The sequence below is a fragment of the Lucilia cuprina genome, chromosome 4, assembly GCF_022045245.1.
Source record: "Lucilia cuprina isolate Lc7/37 chromosome 4, ASM2204524v1, whole genome shotgun sequence".
NCBI lineage: Eukaryota > Metazoa > Arthropoda > Insecta > Diptera > Calliphoridae > Lucilia > Lucilia cuprina.
The window spans coordinates 42,344,896-42,366,445 of record NC_060952.1 but is presented as its reverse complement, the minus strand read 5'-3'; the positions used below and the strand labels follow the sequence as shown (position 1 = coordinate 42,366,445).

Below are 21,550 nucleotides of genomic sequence, written 5' to 3'. Positions count from 1 at the left end.
CACATGTTGCAGAGTTGTACATGATAGTATTAAAGATAGTATTAAAAGCACCAAAGCAAATAAGAGATTTTGGGAATAAAATAATATTAAATTTATTTATTATATTATAATAAAAAAGTCTGACGAGTTTTTCATAAAAATAATCAAAATATAATTTTAATTATATATATATTTTTTACAAAAAAAAACCCATAATATAATATTCGATCCCTTTTTACTTCCGAGGGAATTTCAAAAATTCACAAAATCGCCAATAATATTTTTTTGTTGCCGCCAAATTGTCTCACCTAAGAACGTAATGAAAAACATATGTTTGCAAAGTATTTATCACTGAACATACAGTTTGCTATAAATTAAAAACTGTGCCGCTGAGTTTGTTGGCCTTGGAAATTTTTCATCAACGGATAAATATTAGTAAAGGAAACTTAAACTGTACAAGATAAAAGTAATTATTTTAATAAAAATAAATTAACATAAATCTAAATTAAGTATTTTTAAGAATGAGTATATACAAAGACATTTTGGTGCGGTTTCCACGCGGTGGACTTTCTTACGTATTCGCCTATGGCTCTGGTGTTAAACAGCAAATTGGTTATGACCAAGTTGGAAAACAAAAAAACTGTGTCATCGATTTAGTATTTTGTGTACGCGATCCTTTAGGTTGGCACGCTGAAAATATAAGTCGCCATGAAAGCCACTACTCGGCCATGAGACACTTGGGACCCAAATTAATCATGAAATATCAAGAGAATTTAGGGGCTGGTGTATACTTTAATACCCTGGTACCGCTTCCCGATTTGGGAGTACAAATAAAATATGGTGTCATATCAAAGGAACAAATGCTGCAAGATCTACTAGAGTGGAGACATCTTTATATGGCAGGACGTTTGCACAAACCTGTGCAAGATATAGTACCGGCTGATGATGATAAAGAAATTAAAGCCGCATTGGCCATGAATTTACGTAATGCTTTCCAAGTGGCTTTACTTTTGTTGCCCGAAAGATTTACAACATTTGAATTATTTCATACCATTTCTAGTCTAAGTTATAAGGGAGATTTTCGCATGATCTTTGGTGAAAATAAAAACAAAGTGGCGAATATTGTACGAGCTCAAGAAAAGGACTTTTTTCAATTGTATGCCCCGGTCATGAAAGATTTAGCCCAATATGTGGCTGTTGATTTTGCGGCCAAAGAAAAAGGTTCCGATCGTGTGATAACCCAGTTTGAACAAGATAAATCTGAAAAGGCTTTAGAATATCATCTGCGCCAAGCACCGGCTGAATTAAGACGGCGGCTTATACGTAATGCTGCTTTCACTGGCAGTTATATAGACATTATACAGAATTTAGCTGCTCTAAAAAATCTCCATAAAATTGTACAAGTATCGGTGAATGATATTGTTTGGCGTAGTAGCATAAAACAATCTGTGAAAAATATACCCAGTGCCGGTTTATTTAAATCGATTGTATATAGTTATCGCAAAGCGTTGAAAACTTTTTCCCACTAAATTTTGTTGTAAAAAAATAATTGAAAAGTCCTCTAAGTCATCGTTTATAATGTATTTGTTGTTGTAATGATGTTGGAAAAAGTTACAATTTTTTGTATTTTTTAAAAATATGTTAGATTCTGAAAGGTTTTTTAAGAAACCTAATATCATATTAGTAATATGTTAAAAAGTTATATGTAGAAGTATGTTTTAAAACGTTGGACCGGGTTGTTAAATGATTCTCGAAACTTAAATGCGGAAAATAAAAAAATTAAATATAAACTATCTATAATCAAACACCAAAAAATTAGATATATCTAATGATAGCAAGAACAACGTTTAAGCCTTGAGCAAAATGTTTACTATTTTCCAAAAAAAAACTGTTGACGTGATTTCCTAAATTAAAAATGACAAAATGATGCATTTTAATGAATTATTATCCTGAGTAGATCCTAATAGTTTAACTATTTCATAGTATAAGCTTTTAAATAACTATTTCTTCATACAAATAGAGTAGTTTATTCCATAATAATTGTAAACATATTAAGACAAAAAATATTGCATTTCAGCTCAATACTAAAGTTATCCCATAAATTTACCTCTTAAAAAGCTTTAATAATTGTTTAACAATATAATTTTATTATTTGAATTTCTCTCTTTTTATTATAAAAAAATTTAAATAAAATAAGCCAATGTATATTTTGTAAATTTTCTATATTATTTAAATAAAAAAATTCCCCTTATAAAAGCAATAACTTATCAAGAGTTTTTCTTTTTAGTCTAATCATCAATTCTTGCATTTTCCACACCACACATCACTTTAACACAACTTTTTTTGAACAAAATGAGCAGTGAAACAGATTCTAGTAGTTCATCATCCTCATCATCCGAACAAGAGAGGAAACGTAAATTACACAAGAAACTAAAGAATAAATCTGAGAAAAAATCCAAAAAACATAAAAAAGAAAAGAAGAAAAAAAGTCACAAGGAGAAAAAACGTTCCCGCAAAGAAACAAGAACTAGCTTTAGTGAAGAAGTCAAAGTACAAATTCCAAAAACTATGGCACCTCAATTAAGACAAGAATTGAGTTTGAACACAAATGAATTAGATGATGCATTTGGTCCTGCTCTACCACCACATTTATTAAATAAAAATGATAAAGACAAAGGCTTAGTTATAGGACCCTTTATTCCAAAAGAGTTATTGGGAAATTTAGAACAATTGGATAAACAAGAGTTAACAGAAAAATTGCCTACATCTAGTGAATCAGAAGATGAAGAGGAGACGCTGCAGGGCTCTTATGGGCCTTTACCAGTCAAAAATGAACGTGAAATGACAGCTGTGCAAATTGAATTGGAACAGAGGGCTTTAGAGCTAAAAATGGCTGCTATAGATGGCATGAATGTAACAACGACTGAACAAAATGTACGAGAAGAATGGATGTTGGAACTACCGGAAGTGGGTTTAAAATGTGGCTTAGCTGCACTAAACAATTTAAAACGTGGATTCCATCAGGGCAAAGAGAAACCCGATTTTAGTGATAGGTAATCAAATTAATAACTGCTAAAAAATATATTTAATTATATTATTTTATTACCATAGATCCTCTTGGACTAAAACACCTCAAACAGGTAACGAAAAACAAAAACCTACAACTTCAAAAAGTTCCAAAGAAGAACTGGAGCTACAAGCTCAAGCCTTGTATGAAAAACAACGGGACGCCGAACAAGAAGCCATGGCTAAAAAGCACAAAAAGAAACATAAACGTGAGGAGTCCTTGGTCGAACTTCATCAAAAGAAATTACGTAAAGAGGAAAAGAAAAAGGCTAAAGAATTAAAGGAGAGCGGTGCAAAACCCGAAAGGCGTCCTTTTACACGAGACGTTGATCTAAAATTAAACAAAATCGATCGTAATCAAACGAAACAAATTGTGGATAAGGCTAAAATCTTAAATACTAAATTTTCCAGTGGCCATTCAAAGTACCTTTAGTTTTACGTACAATATTCAACAAAAATACATAAAAGGTTTTCATTGATATACCTAACTATTGCCTTGTATTTTGACATTTTAGTTGATGCTATTTTATTTATGTATAAGAATGTTTGTGTTTATTTGTGAGTTCATAACTTAAAAATTAGTTTGATGATAAATACATTTTTCATATTTTTTATAAATTTTCATACATTAATGCAGTTTCTTCAAAATAAATTGTCTTAACGTTGAGGTGCTGGTTTTGGTTTAGGAATTTTAGCCAGCAACATTTGTATTTCATCTTTTTCTTTCCAATCTTTCCATAGCTCAAATAAATTCACAATTGCTCTTACTATTTCCTGTACCTTATCGAGGTCAACATTAAGTTCGGCAAACCACTGCTTCATAGAATCTTTTTGCAAAATAACACAGGCAATTTGTAAACATGCAATAGCAATCTGCGATAACAAAAAGGGAAACATTTTAAACTAGCTACATAGAAAAGTACATATAATTTTAAATAAGTCTAGCCCAATAATCGAACATTTTTACTTTTGTTGTTCTAGATTGGGCAAATGTGACACTTTGCGTCACCAAAAATTTTTGATATACAAGTTGAATACAATGTTGCTATTAGTATATTCACATGCAAACTGATTACAATTTACATGTCCTATCTCTTATTTACCTGATATGGTGGATACAGAAGACACACATCAGTCCTTAAAGAATCGTTAACAATACGCCAGCTCAGTGTCAATAGTTGATCCTCTTGACCTACATCTTGAACTAATTGCAAGAGTGGTCTATAAGGCTGATAAACGATTAGACAACAATCCAAATTTTCCAACAAATAGAATTCACACTCCAAAATATGATTTGTACGATAGGGAAAATCTTGGGTGTATGCATAATTAAATTTGCTCTTTATAACCGATTGACAAATGGATATCAAACGAGAATTTGAGATCACACCAAACTCTTCTACTTTAGACGCCAATAATATGCAGGTGGGCGCCAGCAATAAGGGATCAATATTTTTCAATGAATTTCTAGCGTAGAAACGCTTAAAGTACACTGTGGCGGTGGCAATGACCTGTTGGCGTAACTTTAATTGTTCACCCAAAACTTGGATAACATTAGCAAAAAATATAAAGACTTTTTGATACTCCTCTTCAGTGAGCAATTGAAGGTCATATTGTCGCTCACGTATTAGATCCTGACGATCCAGAATCCACTGTTGCGAATGGGAACTTTGCCAAAAATTACCGGCCATTAATAAATCGAAGGAAATTGTCAGCAAATTTCTGTGATAAAAATTTACAATATTCTTCTGCTATTACTATATTGGTGAACAGGTGAAAATAATAATAGCGGCTGCCGTAAAAAATGTAAACAATTGAAAATGTAAAAAACGACACTATGCACTGAACGTACATCAAATAGAAGTTGCCACACTGATATTTATTTGTGTATATTAAATTTATTAAAATTTTATATAAGATTTATTACAATTTTATATAAGATACAAAGCTCTAAAAGAATTCATTCCCTAATTCTGATATATTTAAAAGAATTAGCAATTCTTCAAACTCATTCCCTCTGATTTAATTCCAACAATTAATTTTTGAAGCTTTCGATGTAGTTGAATTAATTCCTATAGAATATTAAATTCCTTCTGAATAAAATAATTTTGTTTGTATTCAATCTGCTACAAATTGAATTAACATAAATTTCAAGAATTCGAACTGATTTTTAAATTTCATCTGAATGATAAAAATGTCGTTTTAATTCAATCTATTACAAATGGAATTAAAATATTTTTCAACCATTAGATTGAATGAACGTTTTATTTTATAATTCAAAAGCATTCTGTATATTAAAAATTGAATTAATTTTTTTTCATTCAATTTGTAACAGAAGGAATTAAACATTGAGTGATCATTCAATTGAATTCATTCCTATAAAGAATAAATTCTCTTAGAATTTAAATTAATTGAATATAAAGCCAAGGAATTCAGCTTTATAATTTAAATTCAAAAAATTATTTTAAAGAATGGTAAATTCAAAAATTTAAAGCCGTATTAAAAATATAAGAGAATTAATTCCAAATAGAATTCATTATTTCCATGCTTTGATAAAATATACCGTCAGCCCAACTGCAATTATATCTTTACTAGGGTATACAAACGATTAATCGTCGATCGGTTAATCGATCAATTTTTGACGATTAATCGCTCGAATAAATGAAAATCACCAAATTTCAAATAACGAATAAACCGAATAATTTATATCAATTAACCGATGATGAAAAACTTATTATTTAACAATAAGATTACTGTATATCTAATACAAAATTCAATATGTTTATAATAAATTTACTTTTTTACTTTTAGAATGGGTTCATGCAGAAACATTTCAAATTTCTGAAAAGAAATCTGAAATGTTTCTACATCCAGTTTTGAAGAACAGTGTTGTGTCTTTAATAAAGAAAAGAAGAAATATTACATAAAAACATCCACTTGATTTTATTCGATTAACCGAATAATTTTAAATTATCCAATTATTAACTGGCCAACTTAAAACCCCAAATAATTATTTATCGAATAAACCGAATATGACAAAAACCCGAATAATTGAATACTCTAATCTTTACACCAAAAAAAGATGTACTAACAAAACTATCTTATTATACAGTTACTTCGGCAGAAAAATGTTTAGTTTTTTATATTATCACGACAATTTACAGATAATTTTATTGAAATAATGCTATATTTTATAAAAACAATTAAAATCAAATGTAAATTTTGTAAAAAACACCAATTTTACTTAAACTTGTGTTAAAAATCAATGTTAATTGCACAATGATAAAAATTTTACGTTTAGCATGATAAATATTTGTTTAATATACACAGAAAAGAGTATAAGCATTAACTGCTTTAATTAATAAAAGTTAAAAATATTTAAGAATAAATTCCTAAATTGTATGAATATTTTAATTTTTTTTTTCAAGCATAATCTAGAAGCCTTGACATAAAATATTTTAAATATATTTTTATTTTCTATTTGTTAAAAAATGTTTGAAATTTTCTTGGGAAAATTTTATATCTCGTTATGATTTTTAGATTAAAATCAATGAAATCTGCGCGTAATTGGCGGGAATTTATGATGAATATATATTTAACTATGATTGCTGATGTTTTCTTTTTTAAGATATTGTATTTCAGCATTTAAATTTTTTTAATTATACAAAATTCGCTAATAAAGGAGTACCATCCACTAAATATGGAAACAGATTTGCAGATAATAGACTGTTTTGGATTTGAGTTTTTTTTCAAATTCTGCATTAATAATTTGAAAAAAGAAAACAGTTTTAATTTTTTTATTATTTGTATTTTTAAAATTATCAAAATTATAAATCGTGATTTTCCCACATTTTTTAATGAATTGCCAACATTGCTGAACTAGTTCAAAAATCGCTAAATTTTATAAAAAAAATAGCTAAGTTATCAACACTTTTCATACGAAGAAATTTTTCTTTCAAAACCACCTTCAGTGGGCACCCTTTTACGAGAGTATTTTGTAATTTTTAAGTGTACTAATAAATTTTAAATAAATAATCCTTACACAATGGCTATGCGTGTGCTCGGCATTTCGCAAAATTTGCGTCAACTCTCCAAAGGAGTCAATGTTTTGAAGGTATTCCAAAAAACATCGTGAAATTTAAAGATTTTCATCATCATATGAATAGATTACGGCACCGTGTTAAGAATTTTTCTTGTATAATTACGTAATGGAAAAAGTGTAATATAACATACAAATTACAATATTTTGCAAAGTTTAATGAGTTTAAAGTGTTGACAATAAATTTTCTTTTAAAAAAATGATTTAAGTAATTACTTTTGACTTTTAAAAATATACACTTGAAATAATCGAGCTTGGAAAAAGTTGAGGTTAGGTTAAAAGTGATGGATATAATTTGTGTTTTAACTTGCAGCGCTACAAGGCTTCCGATGCCGCTAGCTTGAAGAAGACTCTCGTCAACATCCCTGCCACTCAGGTCACCACTTTGGACAACAGTTTGCGTGTTGCCAGTGAAGATTCAGGTGCTTCAACTGCCACCGTGGGTCTATGGATTGATGCTGGTTCTCGCTCCGAGACCCCACAAAACAATGGTGTAGCTCACTTCTTGGAACATATGGCTTTTAAGGTACTCTAGGGAACTTCTTATTATTAATTGCTTCTAATTCTGTGTCATTTTATATTTGCAGGGTACTGCCAAGCGCTCCCAAACTGATTTGGAGTTGGAAGTTGAAAATATGGGCGCTCACTTGAATGCCTACACATCCCGCGAACAGACTGTATTCTATGCCAAGTGTTTGTCCAAGGATGTACCCAAGGCTGTTGAGATCTTGGCTGACATCATTCAAAACTCCAAATTGGGTGAATCCGAAATTGAACGTGAACGCTCTGTAATTTTGCGTGAAATGCAAGAAGTTGAAAGCAACTTGCAAGAAGTTGTCTTCGATCATTTGCATGCCACTGCCTACCAGGGTACCCCCTTGGGCCAAACTATTTTGGGACCCACTAAGAACATCAAGTGAGTTTGATGTGTATTTTTTTTTTTATTTGTAAAAAATATTTTTTTATTATTTTAAGGTCTATTGGTAAAGCTGATTTGCAAAGCTACATTAGCACCCACTACAAGGCTTCTCGCATTATTTTGGCCGGTGCTGGTGGTGTTAAGCACAACGATTTGGTTAAATTGGCTGAACAACACTTGGGTAAATTAGAAAACACCTATGATGGTAAGCCACCAGAGGTTACACCCTGCCGTTTCACTGGCTCTGAAGTTCGTGTACGTGACGATTCTTTGCCCTTGGCCCACATTGCCATTGCTGTCGAAGGTTGCGGTTGGACCGATCAAGATAACATTCCCTTGATGGTTGCCAATACTCTTATTGGCGCCTGGGATCGTTCTCAAGGTGGTGGCATCAACAATGCCTCTAACTTGGCTCGTGCCAGTGCTGAAGACAGTAAGTTATTACCACTAGTCTTTAAAAAAAAATTGTTAATTTTTAATTTATCTGTGTAGATTTGTGCCACAGCTTCCAATCCTTCAACACCTGCTACAAGGATACCGGCTTGTGGGGCATTTACTTCGTGTGCGACCCCATGGAGTGCGAAAACATGCTTTTCAATATCCAAACCGAATGGATGCGCTTGTGCACCATGGTTACCGAAGCTGAAGTTGAACGTGCCAAGAACTTGTTGAAGACCAACATGTTGTTGCAACTCGATGGCACCACACCCATCTGTGAAGATATTGGCCGTCAAATGCTCTGCTACAATCGTCGCATTCCTTTGCACGAACTTGAACAACGTATTGATGCCGTCGATGTACAAAATGTACGCGATGTTGCCATGAAATACATCTATGACAGATGCCCTGCCGTCGCTGCTGTTGGTCCCGTCGAAAACCTTCCCGACTACAACAGAATCCGTTCATCCATGTACTGGTTGAGAGTTTAAGTTACAAGATACCATTGTTCAAAGAGAAGAGTGACAGGAGAATACTGTGTTGAGCGAGAGAGTTAAATTTCGAAACGAAATTTTGCGAAATTAAAAAATATGTAGAAGTTTAGTTTAATAATCAATAAAATACACAAAGAAACATCATAAAAGGAGTATAAATTGTTATTCTTTAAACCACAAAAATATCCCAAAAAACAAGCTATTGTGGTGAGCTTAATTTGAAATTATTATATTACATGCTCTGTCAACAAACAAATAAATAACCTAATCACAATTTTCAATTAAAATAAATAATTTAAAATATTAACTTTAATTAATTAACTTTGGATATTTATTTATATTAGTATAGTCGTATATAATAGTATAGTCGTAGTTTGTATTTGGTAAAATAATGATTCCATTAAATGTCCACTATAATTCCGATTTGAGCGGTAAATATTCCGAGTTCTTTAAAAAAAATGCTTAGCGGATTAGTCATTCATTGTCACATAGAATACGTTGTAAGATGAATATAAAACCGATAACTTTGGGGTTCATAAGACCCACTGAATTTGCTTGTCACCACCAAATATTTATTGAGATCAAAAGTTAATAACCAACGAATTTAGAAAATATTTGAAAGTAATTTGTAGAAAATATTCGTATGTTATTTTTAAGTCTTTCCAATGAAATTAACAAATAATTTAATCATGAGAGTACTTAATTGGAATTCCACTAAGACCCTTTTGCAGTTTAGCTGGTTCCGTTTGACCAAGTGCTGGATCTAGACCTTGCCAAGTTCGATCTTCAAACGTTAAACCTGTATTAGTGGTCATAACTTCCATTCTTGGCTGTGCTACTAAGGCCTGTTGTTTTTCGCTCAGAGCTGATACTTCAACGTTATTACCATTGGTACCATTCGTGCAATTACGTAAACGTCCAGTCAGTAAACTTATATCATCTTGATTTATATCATTTGCATTGAATTCAAGAAAACTTTTTCCCTCAGGTAAGAGTTCTTTGAAATCGGTAACATATGATTCAGGATAGCGCATGTGCCAGGCAGGATTTAAGGCCATTTCAGCTTCAAAAACTGATACTACCGGTTTATAAAATTCTTTAGACTCAAACATGTTATTAAATGCACAGCCAATCAGAACGAAACAATCAATTTCTAGGAAATTGGCCAATTTAGCTGGATTAATACGACCAACTGAAATTATCTGCGTCTTGATGCCACGAGATTTTGCCATCAGTTGTAAACGTTTAACCACATCTAAATAACCATCTGCCGTAAGTGTGGCAACAATTAACCCCAAAGTTACAGCATCCTTGCATTTTTCTATATAATAATAACGACGTCGTATATAGTTGGCTGTTAAGGGATTTTTTTCACTGCCTCTGCCAGAGGAGGCATCATATATAAACCATTTTGCAGCCTTCGAACTTAGAGATAAATTGAAAAATCGTTGATTATCACCACCCACAAACAAACACACACGGGTCTCATCTAATTCATTGATATGTTTGTCATAATCATTGAACATGGTGATAATTTCGCCACTTTCTAATAATTTACCAAATGTATTGCCACAATAGCAGACAATGTTCACTTCTTTTGAGTCAAAGCTTTTTAAAATATTTTTTAATTCCTCGTTGCATTTTTCGAAAAGGTGATGATAACCTATATCAAAATAAATTGTTACAATTTGGTCTTTAGCACTCTGACCAAACATTGTCAAGTAGTCATAAAATTTTTGCAAATCAATTTCAAATTGTGGAAAAGAATAGTAGACCGGCAGGCGAGACACTTTACTGCGACAAGCATTGCCAAAGTGCACCACACTGTCAGCGTCAACGTGGGCAGCGGCAATCTAAACAAGTTTTGTGAAATTTCAAAAATTTATTATTGATAATTTATCGAGCTGACCTTTGAAACCTACCTCGTCCACACAACAGCTACCATAAGATGTATCGGCCAATATGAAGACTTTAAAGTCTTTGTCACCTTCCAAAGAGGTCAGAACGGCCTTCTTAATATTTGAGGCAATGGCATCGCTGTGCTTTAAATAACTATCAGGGAATTGTAAGCAAACCTTTAAAATACATAAGGTTATCATACATAGGGTAAACATAAACAAAGAAATTATTGACATTTACTTTTTTGTAACCATTTTTGCGAATCCATTCGATGCAATTTTTACTTTGTTCCTCATTCCAAATTTGTTCAAAAGTTACTTCTGTCTCATCTGTCCTTTCGGTCTCTCTTTCTAGTGCCGCTGTTTCCGAACTGGAAAATGCTGAAGCTGCAGTAGACATTGTATTTTATCTTTTTTCTTATATATTTTTTTTACTTTCAACTTTTAACTTTATTTTTGTTTGATTACTTTTTTTCTTTATTTACAAAAGAAATCAACCGATCACGTAAACCCTGCCAGTGATGGGGCGTTCTACACAGTATGAAGTAAAGTGAAAGTAACTTAAATGTTAACAAAAAGTACTAAATGCACTGTTTATAAATATGCTGGTTTGATTCAGAATATGATTTAAATATTTAACGAGTACAGAAACATCGGAAAGACATTATAATTCTATTCTAATTTACATATGCTTAAACGTCAAACTTGTGCAAAACGTTACACTTGTGCATGAAGTACAAAAGTTGAAAAATTTTAAACTTTGGCGTACGAAACATTTTAAATTAAATATTTTTATATTAAATATGGAATTTTTATATTATTTAAACATACTTTATCAACACAACGATTGGGAATATATGTTTTTACGTTGCGTAGCTGCCAGTCGCAGTTCGACGCAAAGTATTGTGTGTTTGGGCCTTAAGACATACCATCACTGTTCAATGAAGTGAATTTACCACGAAACGTAACATTGAGTTGCCAATTAACAGGAATAATTAGTGGTGAACTAAATAAGAAATTCAAAAAAAAAACTGTTAAAATACAATACAAAATTATGAGACCCATTCTAAAAGTAATTAACATTCGTATTAAACATTTAAATCCATTGTTTGTAGACTTATGTAAAATTTAATGTATGAAAAATAAATATTTGTTTATACCGTTCACCACTATAGTGGGGAGGGTATTATGAATTTGTGCTGATATTTGTAAAGCCGGAGGACCATACTACGCGTCAAAGAATTACTCGCTTTTCATACCTAGTTCGCATTCTACACTTCAAATTACATGCGATGCTTTTTAAGTGTAAATTTTTTGTTGTATTTTTTAAAAACTTCGAGTTTTTCTACAGCTTTTATTTATTTTTCCATCATTAAACTCATTTTAGAGAATATAAAATGTCAAAATCAGCTGATATGTTCGTGCACCGATTTTGACACTTATAAAAGTAGAAAGTAGATCTACTTTAAGCATTCTACGAGTCAAGGCAATTTTCAGCATAGAAATACATATGTATATACATTGATTCTACTTTTTTAAAAGACGCATGCGGAAATTTCATCAATATATTAATATAACAAATTAAATTAAATACATATTGGTACATATATTTTTCTAATAAAATAAAAATATTTTGAACATATGTATTTTCAATTTGTTTGGAAAATTTTTATAAACACTTTTCTTGAGGTTTTAGTGTATATTAAAGTATTCATGCAGTGACAAACATATGAACTATTTTATTGTACACTAGGGCTTTAGAATTCAGACTTTTACGACGTTTTAAGCTTAAAACTTTATAGAGAATAAAAGATATGCATATTAAAATATTAATTGAGAAATCCTTCTCTTAACGTACATGCGTACATAAATGGCAAATCTGTTGAAACGGCTTAACATTCCTTTGTAGGGTACATTTAATAATTCATGGTGAAGGTAATAGAAGGTAGTCCCAATTTTTCCTTATATCAACATGATTAAGAATCTGTCAATAAAGGATATATGAAGTTTATGTTTAAAATAATGCTACCATATTAATAGGAATTAATCCCAGTTTTTTACAAAAATGATATATCATTTTTAAACTGATCTGAGATCTATATATCGTATCAGCTTGAAATTTGGACTATGCTTTCAGAGTAATGTTTTTTATACATTAGTTATATTAATATATATATATATATATAATATATATATATATATATATATATATATTATATATATATATATTAATATATATATATATTATATATATATATATATATATATTATATATATATATATATATAATATATATATATATATATATATATATATAATATAATATATATATATATATATATATATATATATATATATATTATATATATATATATTATATATTAAACCGATTTTCTATTTTTACATCGTGTACCAATACCCAACAAGCGTTTCAAATATAAAATACCTATTACACCATATACACGCAAAGAATGGTTAAAGTGACATACGTTATATTTTGGTGTGTAATATCACAATAACGTAAATTAATCCTTAATTAAAAAAAAACATAGAAATTTGCCAAGAATATAAAGCTATTACTTTGTATAACCTACACCATTATAGTGGTCTAACTCAATTTATTTACATATATCCTTGTGCACGTTCGTCTGTCTCTGTGTCCATGTAAACTTTGTGCGCAAGCTACATTTTGAAATTTTCAAGATGATTTTATGAAATTTGGCACGCTCTTATTTTGACCGAAGGACAAAGTCGACTGAAACTGGTTAAAATCAGTTGTCTATTTCTCCTAGTTAAATGCTAAAAAATCGACAAAACTATATCTTATATAATTACTTATATCGCGATGAAAATCAGCATCGCGATTTTTTCGAAATCTCTTTGGAGAACTGATTTGGATGACGAAGCAGCTTTTAATAATTTGAAATCCGTATATAAGTGATTATCTATCTTTGAAGGGATTGGACCAGGGATGGAAAAAGTGATTTTGTTTCAGTATCAAAAAATATTTCAGAGAGTACTTTTTTGGATCTCAAAGTACTTAGGTGAGGTTAGGTTGATAGGATGTGTAATACATCAAATCTGAAGAAATACACCTAGGCCACAATCAGGCCTGTTGTGCGCTCCTTAGCATGAAAAAAAGAACTGAATGAATTATTTTTCAGTGTTCAGTTTCCTTAACGTAATTCCTAAGAATCTTCTAATCAGTGTTAGTCAGGAATGTTATTTCCGGAATAACATCACTTCTAAAATACTTGGATCTAATTTCGACAAATGGCTGGCAGTGGCAAATGTTATTTCCGGAATAACATCACTTCTAAGATACTTGGATCTAATTTCGACGAATGGCTGGCAGTGGCAAAGAAAGTGTTCCAGAGTTTCACTCTTCACATTCTCTACATACGTCTGAATTCGCACGTCCAATTTTGTATAAATGTGCTCGTAATCCTGTGTGTTCACTCAGAATATGTACTATCATACTTACTACAGACTTGCTCATTTTGAGGAGATTTTCCGTATTGCTCTCATCAGGGTCACCCTATAGGATTTTCGTGGTTCTACTCACTCTTTCATTATTTCAAGAGGTCTTATGGGATTCTCTTACCCATATTTTTAGTTCTGCTTTTGTTGCGTCAGGTTATCGACTACTCCCGAGTGGGCTGGTACTTTAACTGAATACTCTGGGAGAGTATTCAGTTAAAGCTTACTTACAATCCAAAGTACTAAAATATTTTTTTTATAAAAGTTTGTAATTTCTGAAATATATTTAAATTGGAATGGGCGTTATATGTTGATATGGTGTCCATCCCTCAATGTTAAAATTTTTGATATAATTTGATGAAGATTGCTACACAATTTCTTTCCCAGAAAATGCATGGTATCTCATAGCTACGATATAAATTGTACTTTCTAAAATGTTATATTTAAATATTGAAGAGAAACACCTACTAAAACTGTTTCCTACAACTTTTAGTTGATGCCAAAAAAATTTAAAAAGTATTTTAAATTTTAAAGAAACTTTTATCCCCATATTCTAATTCTCTTGTTACTTCGAAACGATGTATTGAAAGTTCCCATACAAAAAAAATATTTTAACAGACATATATACTACCGGTTAAACGATAATCGGATATTGAGATTGTAGGCCTGAAAGTATCAAATAAGACTCGGAAGTATCACGGTACTTTTGCTCATCAAATAGTATCAAAAAAAGTACCATCGTACCAATTTTGCCATCTCTGGATTGGACAGATCTATAAATCATCTAATCATCTAGACACTAAAGTCTCTAACAAATCGATACGTCGTGATATAGGAGGAGGGATGTGTATTGACGCCTCTCAAAGGCATTAAGAAGGTCTTAATATTAATACCATAACCTGCAGTCTTAGTGTAAATCCTTGAAGCAGTTATGAAATCAAAAAGAATTATGCGTGCTGTTATCTGTCTGGTGGTATGGACTTGACAAAACCTCACAACAAAAGAAATCTCTTACGAAAGTTACATACGAATACTTAGCAACACTTAGAATTAACAGTTTGTATCTTAAAATGCAGTTTATTTTTGGAAGCATACAAATGGGGTCAACAAAAACTTCAACATTACAATATTGGAATTCACAAAACTGTGTACAAAATGAGCGAAAATATGTTTACCAAAAATATCCGATATGTTCCGCTTTAAAATTAATTAATAACATACATAAGGATCGCTAGTGATAAATAAACAACATTTGCAAAAAAATATGATTAAAAAAAACAACTAACAAACTTAATTTAGAAGTTAAACGTTGAACCTTATAAGCCATTTGTGACTATCTTTTAAGGAATTCAAATACAAGAAACAAATTTTAAATTAATCATTAATATTATTTTCTCGTACATTCGACAATATTGGTTACAAAAAAGGCTGAAATTATAGAAATTAAATATTTTATATGCATAAATTAATAAACTTACTTAACGGTTAGTATATTTTTTTAAATAAATACAAAGTCACATAAAAATATTTTTAAATTACATCACTCAACAAGTGTCGTACCAAAATATGAGTGAATATTTGTTGTGTGTTAAAACAAAATAGTACCTGTGTACCCGTATGTACCAATCCATACATGCCAAAGTTATTATTAATCAAATCAAGTGACCAATAAAATGTATATATGCATGTATGTATATTGTACATACTGCAGAATATATCATTGTATTTACACCTTTAAAAGTGTGAATTCATATAATATTTAAATATTTATAACTGATTTATAAATCTGGGAAATTACATCTTAACAATATGTACAGTACATATACATAATATGTATTTACATCTATGACAGAACATTATCATGAATGTGAATTAATTTAATTTTTCCAAAAAAAATTTTAATCCGATTTTCTGTTAATATATATGCGTAAGAAGTATTTCTAAATATCATTCTAAGATTATAATTAAACATTATCTAAAAAGGTTTGCCTCTTAAATATAGCCAATTATTCGCCTTGATCAAAAAATATTTATACCATACCCCTCATTGCCATATCCCAGCAGTTCGACAAAGAGTCAATGCATACGAAAGACACTAATTTCCACTAATAGTTACCCACCTGGATGATCGTATTTCGTATGTTTTGGGTCATTCGTCACGAATGTACCCTTTGTAATCGAGAATGAAGACAGTCGTCAGTTTAGTGTTCTCTTTGTAAGCGGGAGCGAAGAGTCTCTCTTTACTGTCCTTAAGTAACCTAGAGATTATATTCTTAGAAGTTTTTTTTTTTTTTGAGAATGAAGGCAGTCGTCACTTTAGTGTCCCCTTTGTAAGCGAGAGCGGAGGCAATTGTCTCTTTACTGTCACTTTGTAGGGTGTAGAGTGACGATTGACTTCCTCGTAGGACAAGTCCATGTTAAAATGGTCGGTCACCTGGGTAGTCAGGTGGCTAGGGGCCACCACAAGTGGTAGGTTAAGTGGTCAGTTCGGGACTGTCCCGTCGAACTGCTGGGTTTAGCTCAGACGCCGCCGCCGCCGACAATTTTAAACCGACTTCGCCCTCTGATTTTGACGTTTCCTATAAGATAAAGCGTAATAGTTCTGACTATCGCGATATACTTTCTCCTAGAACATGTTAAAATAGTTAGTCACTTAGCTAGTCGGAAGCCAAGAGGTTTACAAAAGTTTGATAACTTCTACTTTCTTCGAATGACCGAAGGCTAGAACAGCTTTTGACAAAAGTTTGCTGACCTGTGTAAAAGCCTTGATACACGGTTGTCAGATCCTACAACGTTGTCAGAAAAATGTTTAGAAAATATCTACTAACGTTGTAAGAAAAAGCATTACCGAAAATATTACAAGACAAAATTTGTAAGTTGACAGTATTATTAGGCATTTTCTGCACATTTTACTGCCAACGTTGTAAGATCCAATAACCGTGTTCACATAGCATAATGATCTATTACACTGTTAAATAAGGGACACATTTATCAACAGAAATGATAATATGAACTTAATGTGCCTTCCATATGTTAACCCATTTAATTTAAACTATATTGTATTCCCATGTTATAAACAAATTTGTATGTTGTTTGGACTTTATAATCCGCTTAACGGGCGCCGATTTTTCTAAAATTTTTATATGAATACATGGATATAAAATGATCAACCCTAGATACAATGGGTGTATTATAGTAAATATTATATTGGTATATCTGAGAAAATTAATAGCTGTAGTCTTCAAATTTGAGGCGTGACATCTATTTTAGTGGAAATCCCAAAATTTTTGCACAAATACCTTGATCATCCATGTGAATATATGGGATTGAAGTGGGCAGGCATTTTTAAGGAGGTCGTGGTACCTCCCATTTGAAGTATAGATATACAAATTATCCGTGAAAATATTAAAGCTAATATTCGAAAATTTTGCATAAATTACTTTAAGGGCTTGGTTCCTTACATATGAATTAAATACGAAAATTCGTATATTTGGGAATCTCTTTAAGCTATAATCTTCAATAATCGTAAAGTGATTTTTATTTATATTGATTGAATATATATGACAACATGTAGCGGGGTCCGTGAAATCCCTGCCTCAAAAGAAGTAAAGCAATCGAGAAGATTATCACTTCAGAAATACATGAACATTTTTAATAATGTACTAATAAGAATGAATTTGTTAAAAGTTCTGTATTGTAATTATTATACCCTACAAAACTATAGTTCATGTAATTGTTATAAACTGTAATAAATACTTCTTATGCTGACAAAATATGAGACCTAGAGAAAACATACTTGTAAGTTGTATCCTGAATTATTTAATTAAGAAAAGATTTTATAACGGGTGGACTTCCAATGGTGTAATTGGTACCTCCAATATGAATTAAATGCAAAATTTCCTTTAATTGGGAATCTAATAGAACTAGATTCTTCAAATTTTGCACAAGAACTTTAATATTTATTTGAAAATTTTGGAGGAAAAAGGGAGGACTTTTATTCGGGGAGCCTAAAGCTCTTCAAATTTTACGTGAATAACTTTGACATTCATGTGAAAATTTAGAAAATTGGGTGCTTGGCAACACATATATGAATTAAATACAAAATTTCTTATATCTTGAAAACTGTTAGATAATTCAAAATTTTCATAGATAGATAGATAGATAGATAGATAGATAGATAGATAGATAGATAGATAGATAGATAGATAGATAGATAGATAGATAGATAGATAGATAGATAGATAGATAGATAGATAGATAGATAGATAGATAGATAGATAGATAGATAGATAGATAGATAGATAGATAGATAGATAGATAGATAGATAGATAGATAGATAGATAGATAGATAGATAGATAGATAGATAGATAGATAGATAGATAGATAGATTTTTTTTTTAAATCGTTAATTTATACTAGAGGGTAAAACAAGAAATATTGTGTGTCCCAAGGCATTAGAATAATATTTATTTTTTAAAAATAAAAGTATATATTAAATTTCATCAAAAAATAAATAGATCATTAATGCATTAAATGAAATTCTAATAAACCTTTAATTTAATAAATTAATAAATATGTTTTGTATTTGTATTTAATTTCGATTGGGGTTGCGAAGTACACCGGGTATTAGCTAGTCCAAATAAAATAAAATTTTACAAGAATAAGTTTTAATTTGAAAACAATTTAGAAAATTCATATGTACATATGTATAAAGAAATATATGGTAATTTAAATTTAAATTATACATACATAATATTGTAATTAAAAAAATAATAATTTCTTTGGTGCAGGGTATATACGACTCGTCATATTGTAATTTTATTTTATTGAATTTAATGAAAGAATTTATAGCCATATTTTATGGCTAAGCCAGCCAAATATGAATTTTTGAATATTTAAATTTTTTATTTTTCGTAAATGTGCTTTGTGTTTATTGTATGGAATACATCAAAATATTTTTGTATTGGTTAACGGAAACAAGATAACCGTATGTTTCTATGTATGTATGTATGTATGTATGTATGTATGTATGTATGTATGTATGTATGTACGTGTATCGCACTGTATGACAAATTTTGAAAGCGGAAGGACAGAATTTCGGAAAACTATGTAATTTCACCTGTTCGATTAAAACAGATAAGAAATTTCCTTTTTCTGGTTTGAAAGGAAATCACGAAATTTAGCCTCATACATATGTATATGTATGTATGTATTTAACTTTCATGAAAAAAAAGAAATTATTTTTTATTATTACCAAATTAGTTTGTTATGTTCTAGGAAGAAAAGACAATAACTTAATTTTTATATAGAAAAATCTAATATACAGACCGGAAACTATAGTCAATATACACGTACATATTTCTCTCCTAGAAGTGTTTGTTCGTACTCCTACCATATATGAATTTATGTTTGTGTGTTTTTTTTTATTATATTTATGTATGTAGCCAAATGGAAAAATATTCAAAACTGTGTTTTTTTTAAGTCACGCTCCTACCAAAACTAAATCCAAGCCAATTTCGAGAGACAGACAGAGAGATAGATAGAGAGTGTCAAGTGGATAATAATAATGAAATTTAAAAAAAGAATCAGCAAGTCTTAATTAAAAATGCAGATCAGGTACTATTTTGTATAGGTACAAATAAACGACAGTACGCATTTACACAATCGTACTCGTATTGTTGAATTTAGTTTGTATGAATGTGTGTTTGAGACTGAGTTTTCGTGTGTGTGTATGTATGTGTTTTGTATATTTTTTTTCAATTATTGGACGCATTTCGAGTCATAGTTACGAGTTATACGTACCTACGTAAGTACTTTTATAAAAAAGAATCTCATTAATAAATCGGAGTGTCTCTGAGTTAGTGTGCGTGTGTGTCTTTGCACCTTCTTAGCTCGTACTACTCGTGCATATTTAGATTTAATATTTTTTAATACCAAGTATTTTCAATTGTTATTTTGAATATTTTTTTTCAAATTTATACATATACATTTATATTATTATATCTGAATACATACATACATATACATAGTTAATGTATAGTTACAGTGTATACGAGCAATATCTTTGCCCCTTATAGTGTATCCAATATTGAAAATCAAAAAATGGTTTGAGGTGTGGTGATAAGCTTGTTTGTGATCTTCAGAGTTAGTTGCCAATAAGACTTTGTCACCAACGGATCGAAAATTATTCGTCTAATACAATTTTCAAACATATTTTACAAAAAAAAGAAAACAAAACTTTAACAATTGTTAAGTTATTTTTAAAAAAGTGTCACATAATTTAAAAGAAAACAAATATTTATTGAAAATCATAAACTTAATTTTAAAACATCTATCGATCAGTTGGCAAGATGTCGGCATAGCTGATATTTTTAATTTTCAAAGCCCGCTATGCTGCATCTAGTCAATTATTTCAATGGATAAATCATCATATACTATTTAAATAAAAGTTTTAATTGCAAAGTTGAAAAAACGCGATTTTGTAAAGAGGCTCCTTATGTAAACCGGTTGTAATATTGGCAGGAAAAAGTAGTGCTTAAGATTTAAAATGACTAAATTAGCTTTAGATCAGATAAAAATAACTTTTAAGAATTTATCCACCTTATGGAAAAACGATTATTAAAGCCTGTCTTTATATTGAAAAAGTGTGTAGTAAACCATTGTCAACTTTATTAATCGTTTTTGCATAATGCAGTAAAATTTTTAATAATTTTCTATGTGAAAATGAAATAAAATTTGTTTATAAAATTAAAATTGGTAGAAAATTTTGAAAACTTTTATCGTCTAACGAATATGCTTAAACTTAGCAGTACTAAATACATATAGTGACAATGCAGTATTATGTTCGAATATTCGAAATTAGATTCCAAAATTTTTAGTAATATTCTTGTTCTTCTGTTTTATGTTATAAATAATCTCTGAGTCTTAAAAATTAAGAAAAACAAAAAACATTTTCGAAAATGTTTAGTAGATTTTTTAATTTTATTTTTGGATTGTTAATTAAATGACAGAGCTCATATAAAAAAACTCAAATATCCCTTGTTGTTTAAAAGGAAATCCTCGAAGTCGACCTATGTACATATATCTTCATATAGGAAAATGGGAACCTTCAAACATTAATCTTTAGTTTTTCGTATTCCACCGGTAAAGTTATCAAGACCTAAAGTTTAAACTTTT

At 30.3% G+C, this 21,550-nt stretch overlaps 5 protein-coding genes across 6 annotated transcripts; 3 read left to right on the top strand and 2 right to left on the bottom strand.

Annotated features, from left to right (window-relative positions):
* Nucleotides 1-322: 322 nt before the first annotated feature.
* LOC111677320 (phosphatidate cytidylyltransferase, mitochondrial) lies at nt 323-2,217 on the top strand. The gene is made up of 2 exons (XM_023438416.2): nt 323-445; nt 500-2,217. Exon 2 carries the CDS (start codon nt 501-503, stop codon nt 1,506-1,508), a length of 1,008 nt encoding a protein of 335 aa, XP_023294184.2. The 5' UTR covers nt 323-445; nt 500; the 3' UTR covers nt 1,509-2,217.
* On the top strand, nt 326-3,533 carry LOC111677319 (GPALPP motifs-containing protein 1). 2 transcript variants are annotated; one of them, XM_023438415.2, is made up of 3 exons: nt 326-445; nt 2,267-3,032; nt 3,091-3,533. In XM_023438415.2, the coding sequence occupies exons 2-3, from the start codon at nt 2,332-2,334 to the stop codon at nt 3,476-3,478; spliced, it is 1,089 nt and encodes a 362-aa protein (XP_023294183.2). In that variant the 5' UTR covers nt 326-445; nt 2,267-2,331; the 3' UTR covers nt 3,479-3,533. The 2 variants fall into 2 exon arrangements, with proteins under 2 accessions (XP_023294183.2, XP_046805319.1); XM_046949363.1 differs by having other exon boundaries at nt 332-414.
* A 2-nt stretch (nt 3,534-3,535) lies between these two features.
* Nucleotides 3,536-4,865, bottom strand: LOC111677321 (cyclin-C). Its single transcript, XM_023438417.2, has 2 exons — nt 4,149-4,865; nt 3,536-3,918 (listed from the first exon to the last, which is right to left on the bottom strand). Exons 1-2 carry the CDS (start codon nt 4,734-4,736, stop codon nt 3,703-3,705), a joined length of 804 nt encoding a protein of 267 aa, XP_023294185.1. The 5' UTR covers nt 4,737-4,865; the 3' UTR covers nt 3,536-3,702.
* Nucleotides 4,866-6,986: 2,121 nt separating this feature from the next.
* Nucleotides 6,987-9,147, top strand: LOC111677338 (mitochondrial-processing peptidase subunit beta). Its single transcript, XM_023438438.2, has 5 exons — nt 6,987-7,159; nt 7,458-7,670; nt 7,732-8,060; nt 8,120-8,496; nt 8,556-9,147. Exons 1-5 carry the CDS (start codon nt 7,091-7,093, stop codon nt 8,990-8,992), a joined length of 1,425 nt encoding a protein of 474 aa, XP_023294206.1. The 5' UTR covers nt 6,987-7,090; the 3' UTR covers nt 8,993-9,147.
* A 470-nt stretch (nt 9,148-9,617) lies between these two features.
* LOC111677327 (2-(3-amino-3-carboxypropyl)histidine synthase subunit 2) lies at nt 9,618-11,439 on the bottom strand. Its single transcript, XM_023438425.2, has 3 exons — nt 11,135-11,439; nt 10,918-11,070; nt 9,618-10,848 (listed from the first exon to the last, which is right to left on the bottom strand). The coding sequence occupies exons 1-3, from the start codon at nt 11,291-11,293 to the stop codon at nt 9,679-9,681; spliced, it is 1,482 nt and encodes a 493-aa protein (XP_023294193.2). The 5' UTR covers nt 11,294-11,439; the 3' UTR covers nt 9,618-9,678.
* Between the last annotated feature and the right edge of the window lie 10,111 nt (nt 11,440-21,550).

Coding starts and splice junctions, on each gene's coding strand:
- LOC111677338 (XM_023438438.2), top strand. CDS start 7,091: ATGGCTATGCGTGTGCTCGGCATTTCGCAAAATTTGCGTCAACTCTCC. Junction 7,671..7,731: donor TGGAACATATGGCTTTTAAG/GTACTCTAGGGA, acceptor TTATATTTGCAG/GGTACTGCCAAGCGCTCCCA. Junction 8,061..8,119: donor GGACCCACTAAGAACATCAA/GTGAGTTTGATG, acceptor TATTATTTTAAG/GTCTATTGGTAAAGCTGATT.
- LOC111677320 (XM_023438416.2), top strand. CDS start 501: ATGAGTATATACAAAGACATTTTGGTGCGGTTTCCACGCGGTGGACTT.
- LOC111677319 (XM_023438415.2), top strand. CDS start 2,332: ATGAGCAGTGAAACAGATTCTAGTAGTTCATCATCCTCATCATCCGAA. Junction 3,033..3,090: donor AAACCCGATTTTAGTGATAG/GTAATCAAATTA, acceptor TTATTACCATAG/ATCCTCTTGGACTAAAACAC.
- LOC111677327 (XM_023438425.2), bottom strand. CDS start 11,293: ATGTCTACTGCAGCTTCAGCATTTTCCAGTTCGGAAACAGCGGCACTA. Junction 11,071..11,134: donor GCAAAAATGGTTACAAAAAA/GTAAATGTCAAT, acceptor TGTATTTTAAAG/GTTTGCTTACAATTCCCTGA. Junction 10,849..10,917: donor GTAGCTGTTGTGTGGACGAG/GTAGGTTTCAAA, acceptor AAACTTGTTTAG/ATTGCCGCTGCCCACGTTGA.
- LOC111677321 (XM_023438417.2), bottom strand. CDS start 4,736: ATGGCCGGTAATTTTTGGCAAAGTTCCCATTCGCAACAGTGGATTCTG. Junction 3,919..4,148: donor TTCTGTATCCACCATATCAG/GTAAATAAGAGA, acceptor TTGTTATCGCAG/ATTGCTATTGCATGTTTACA.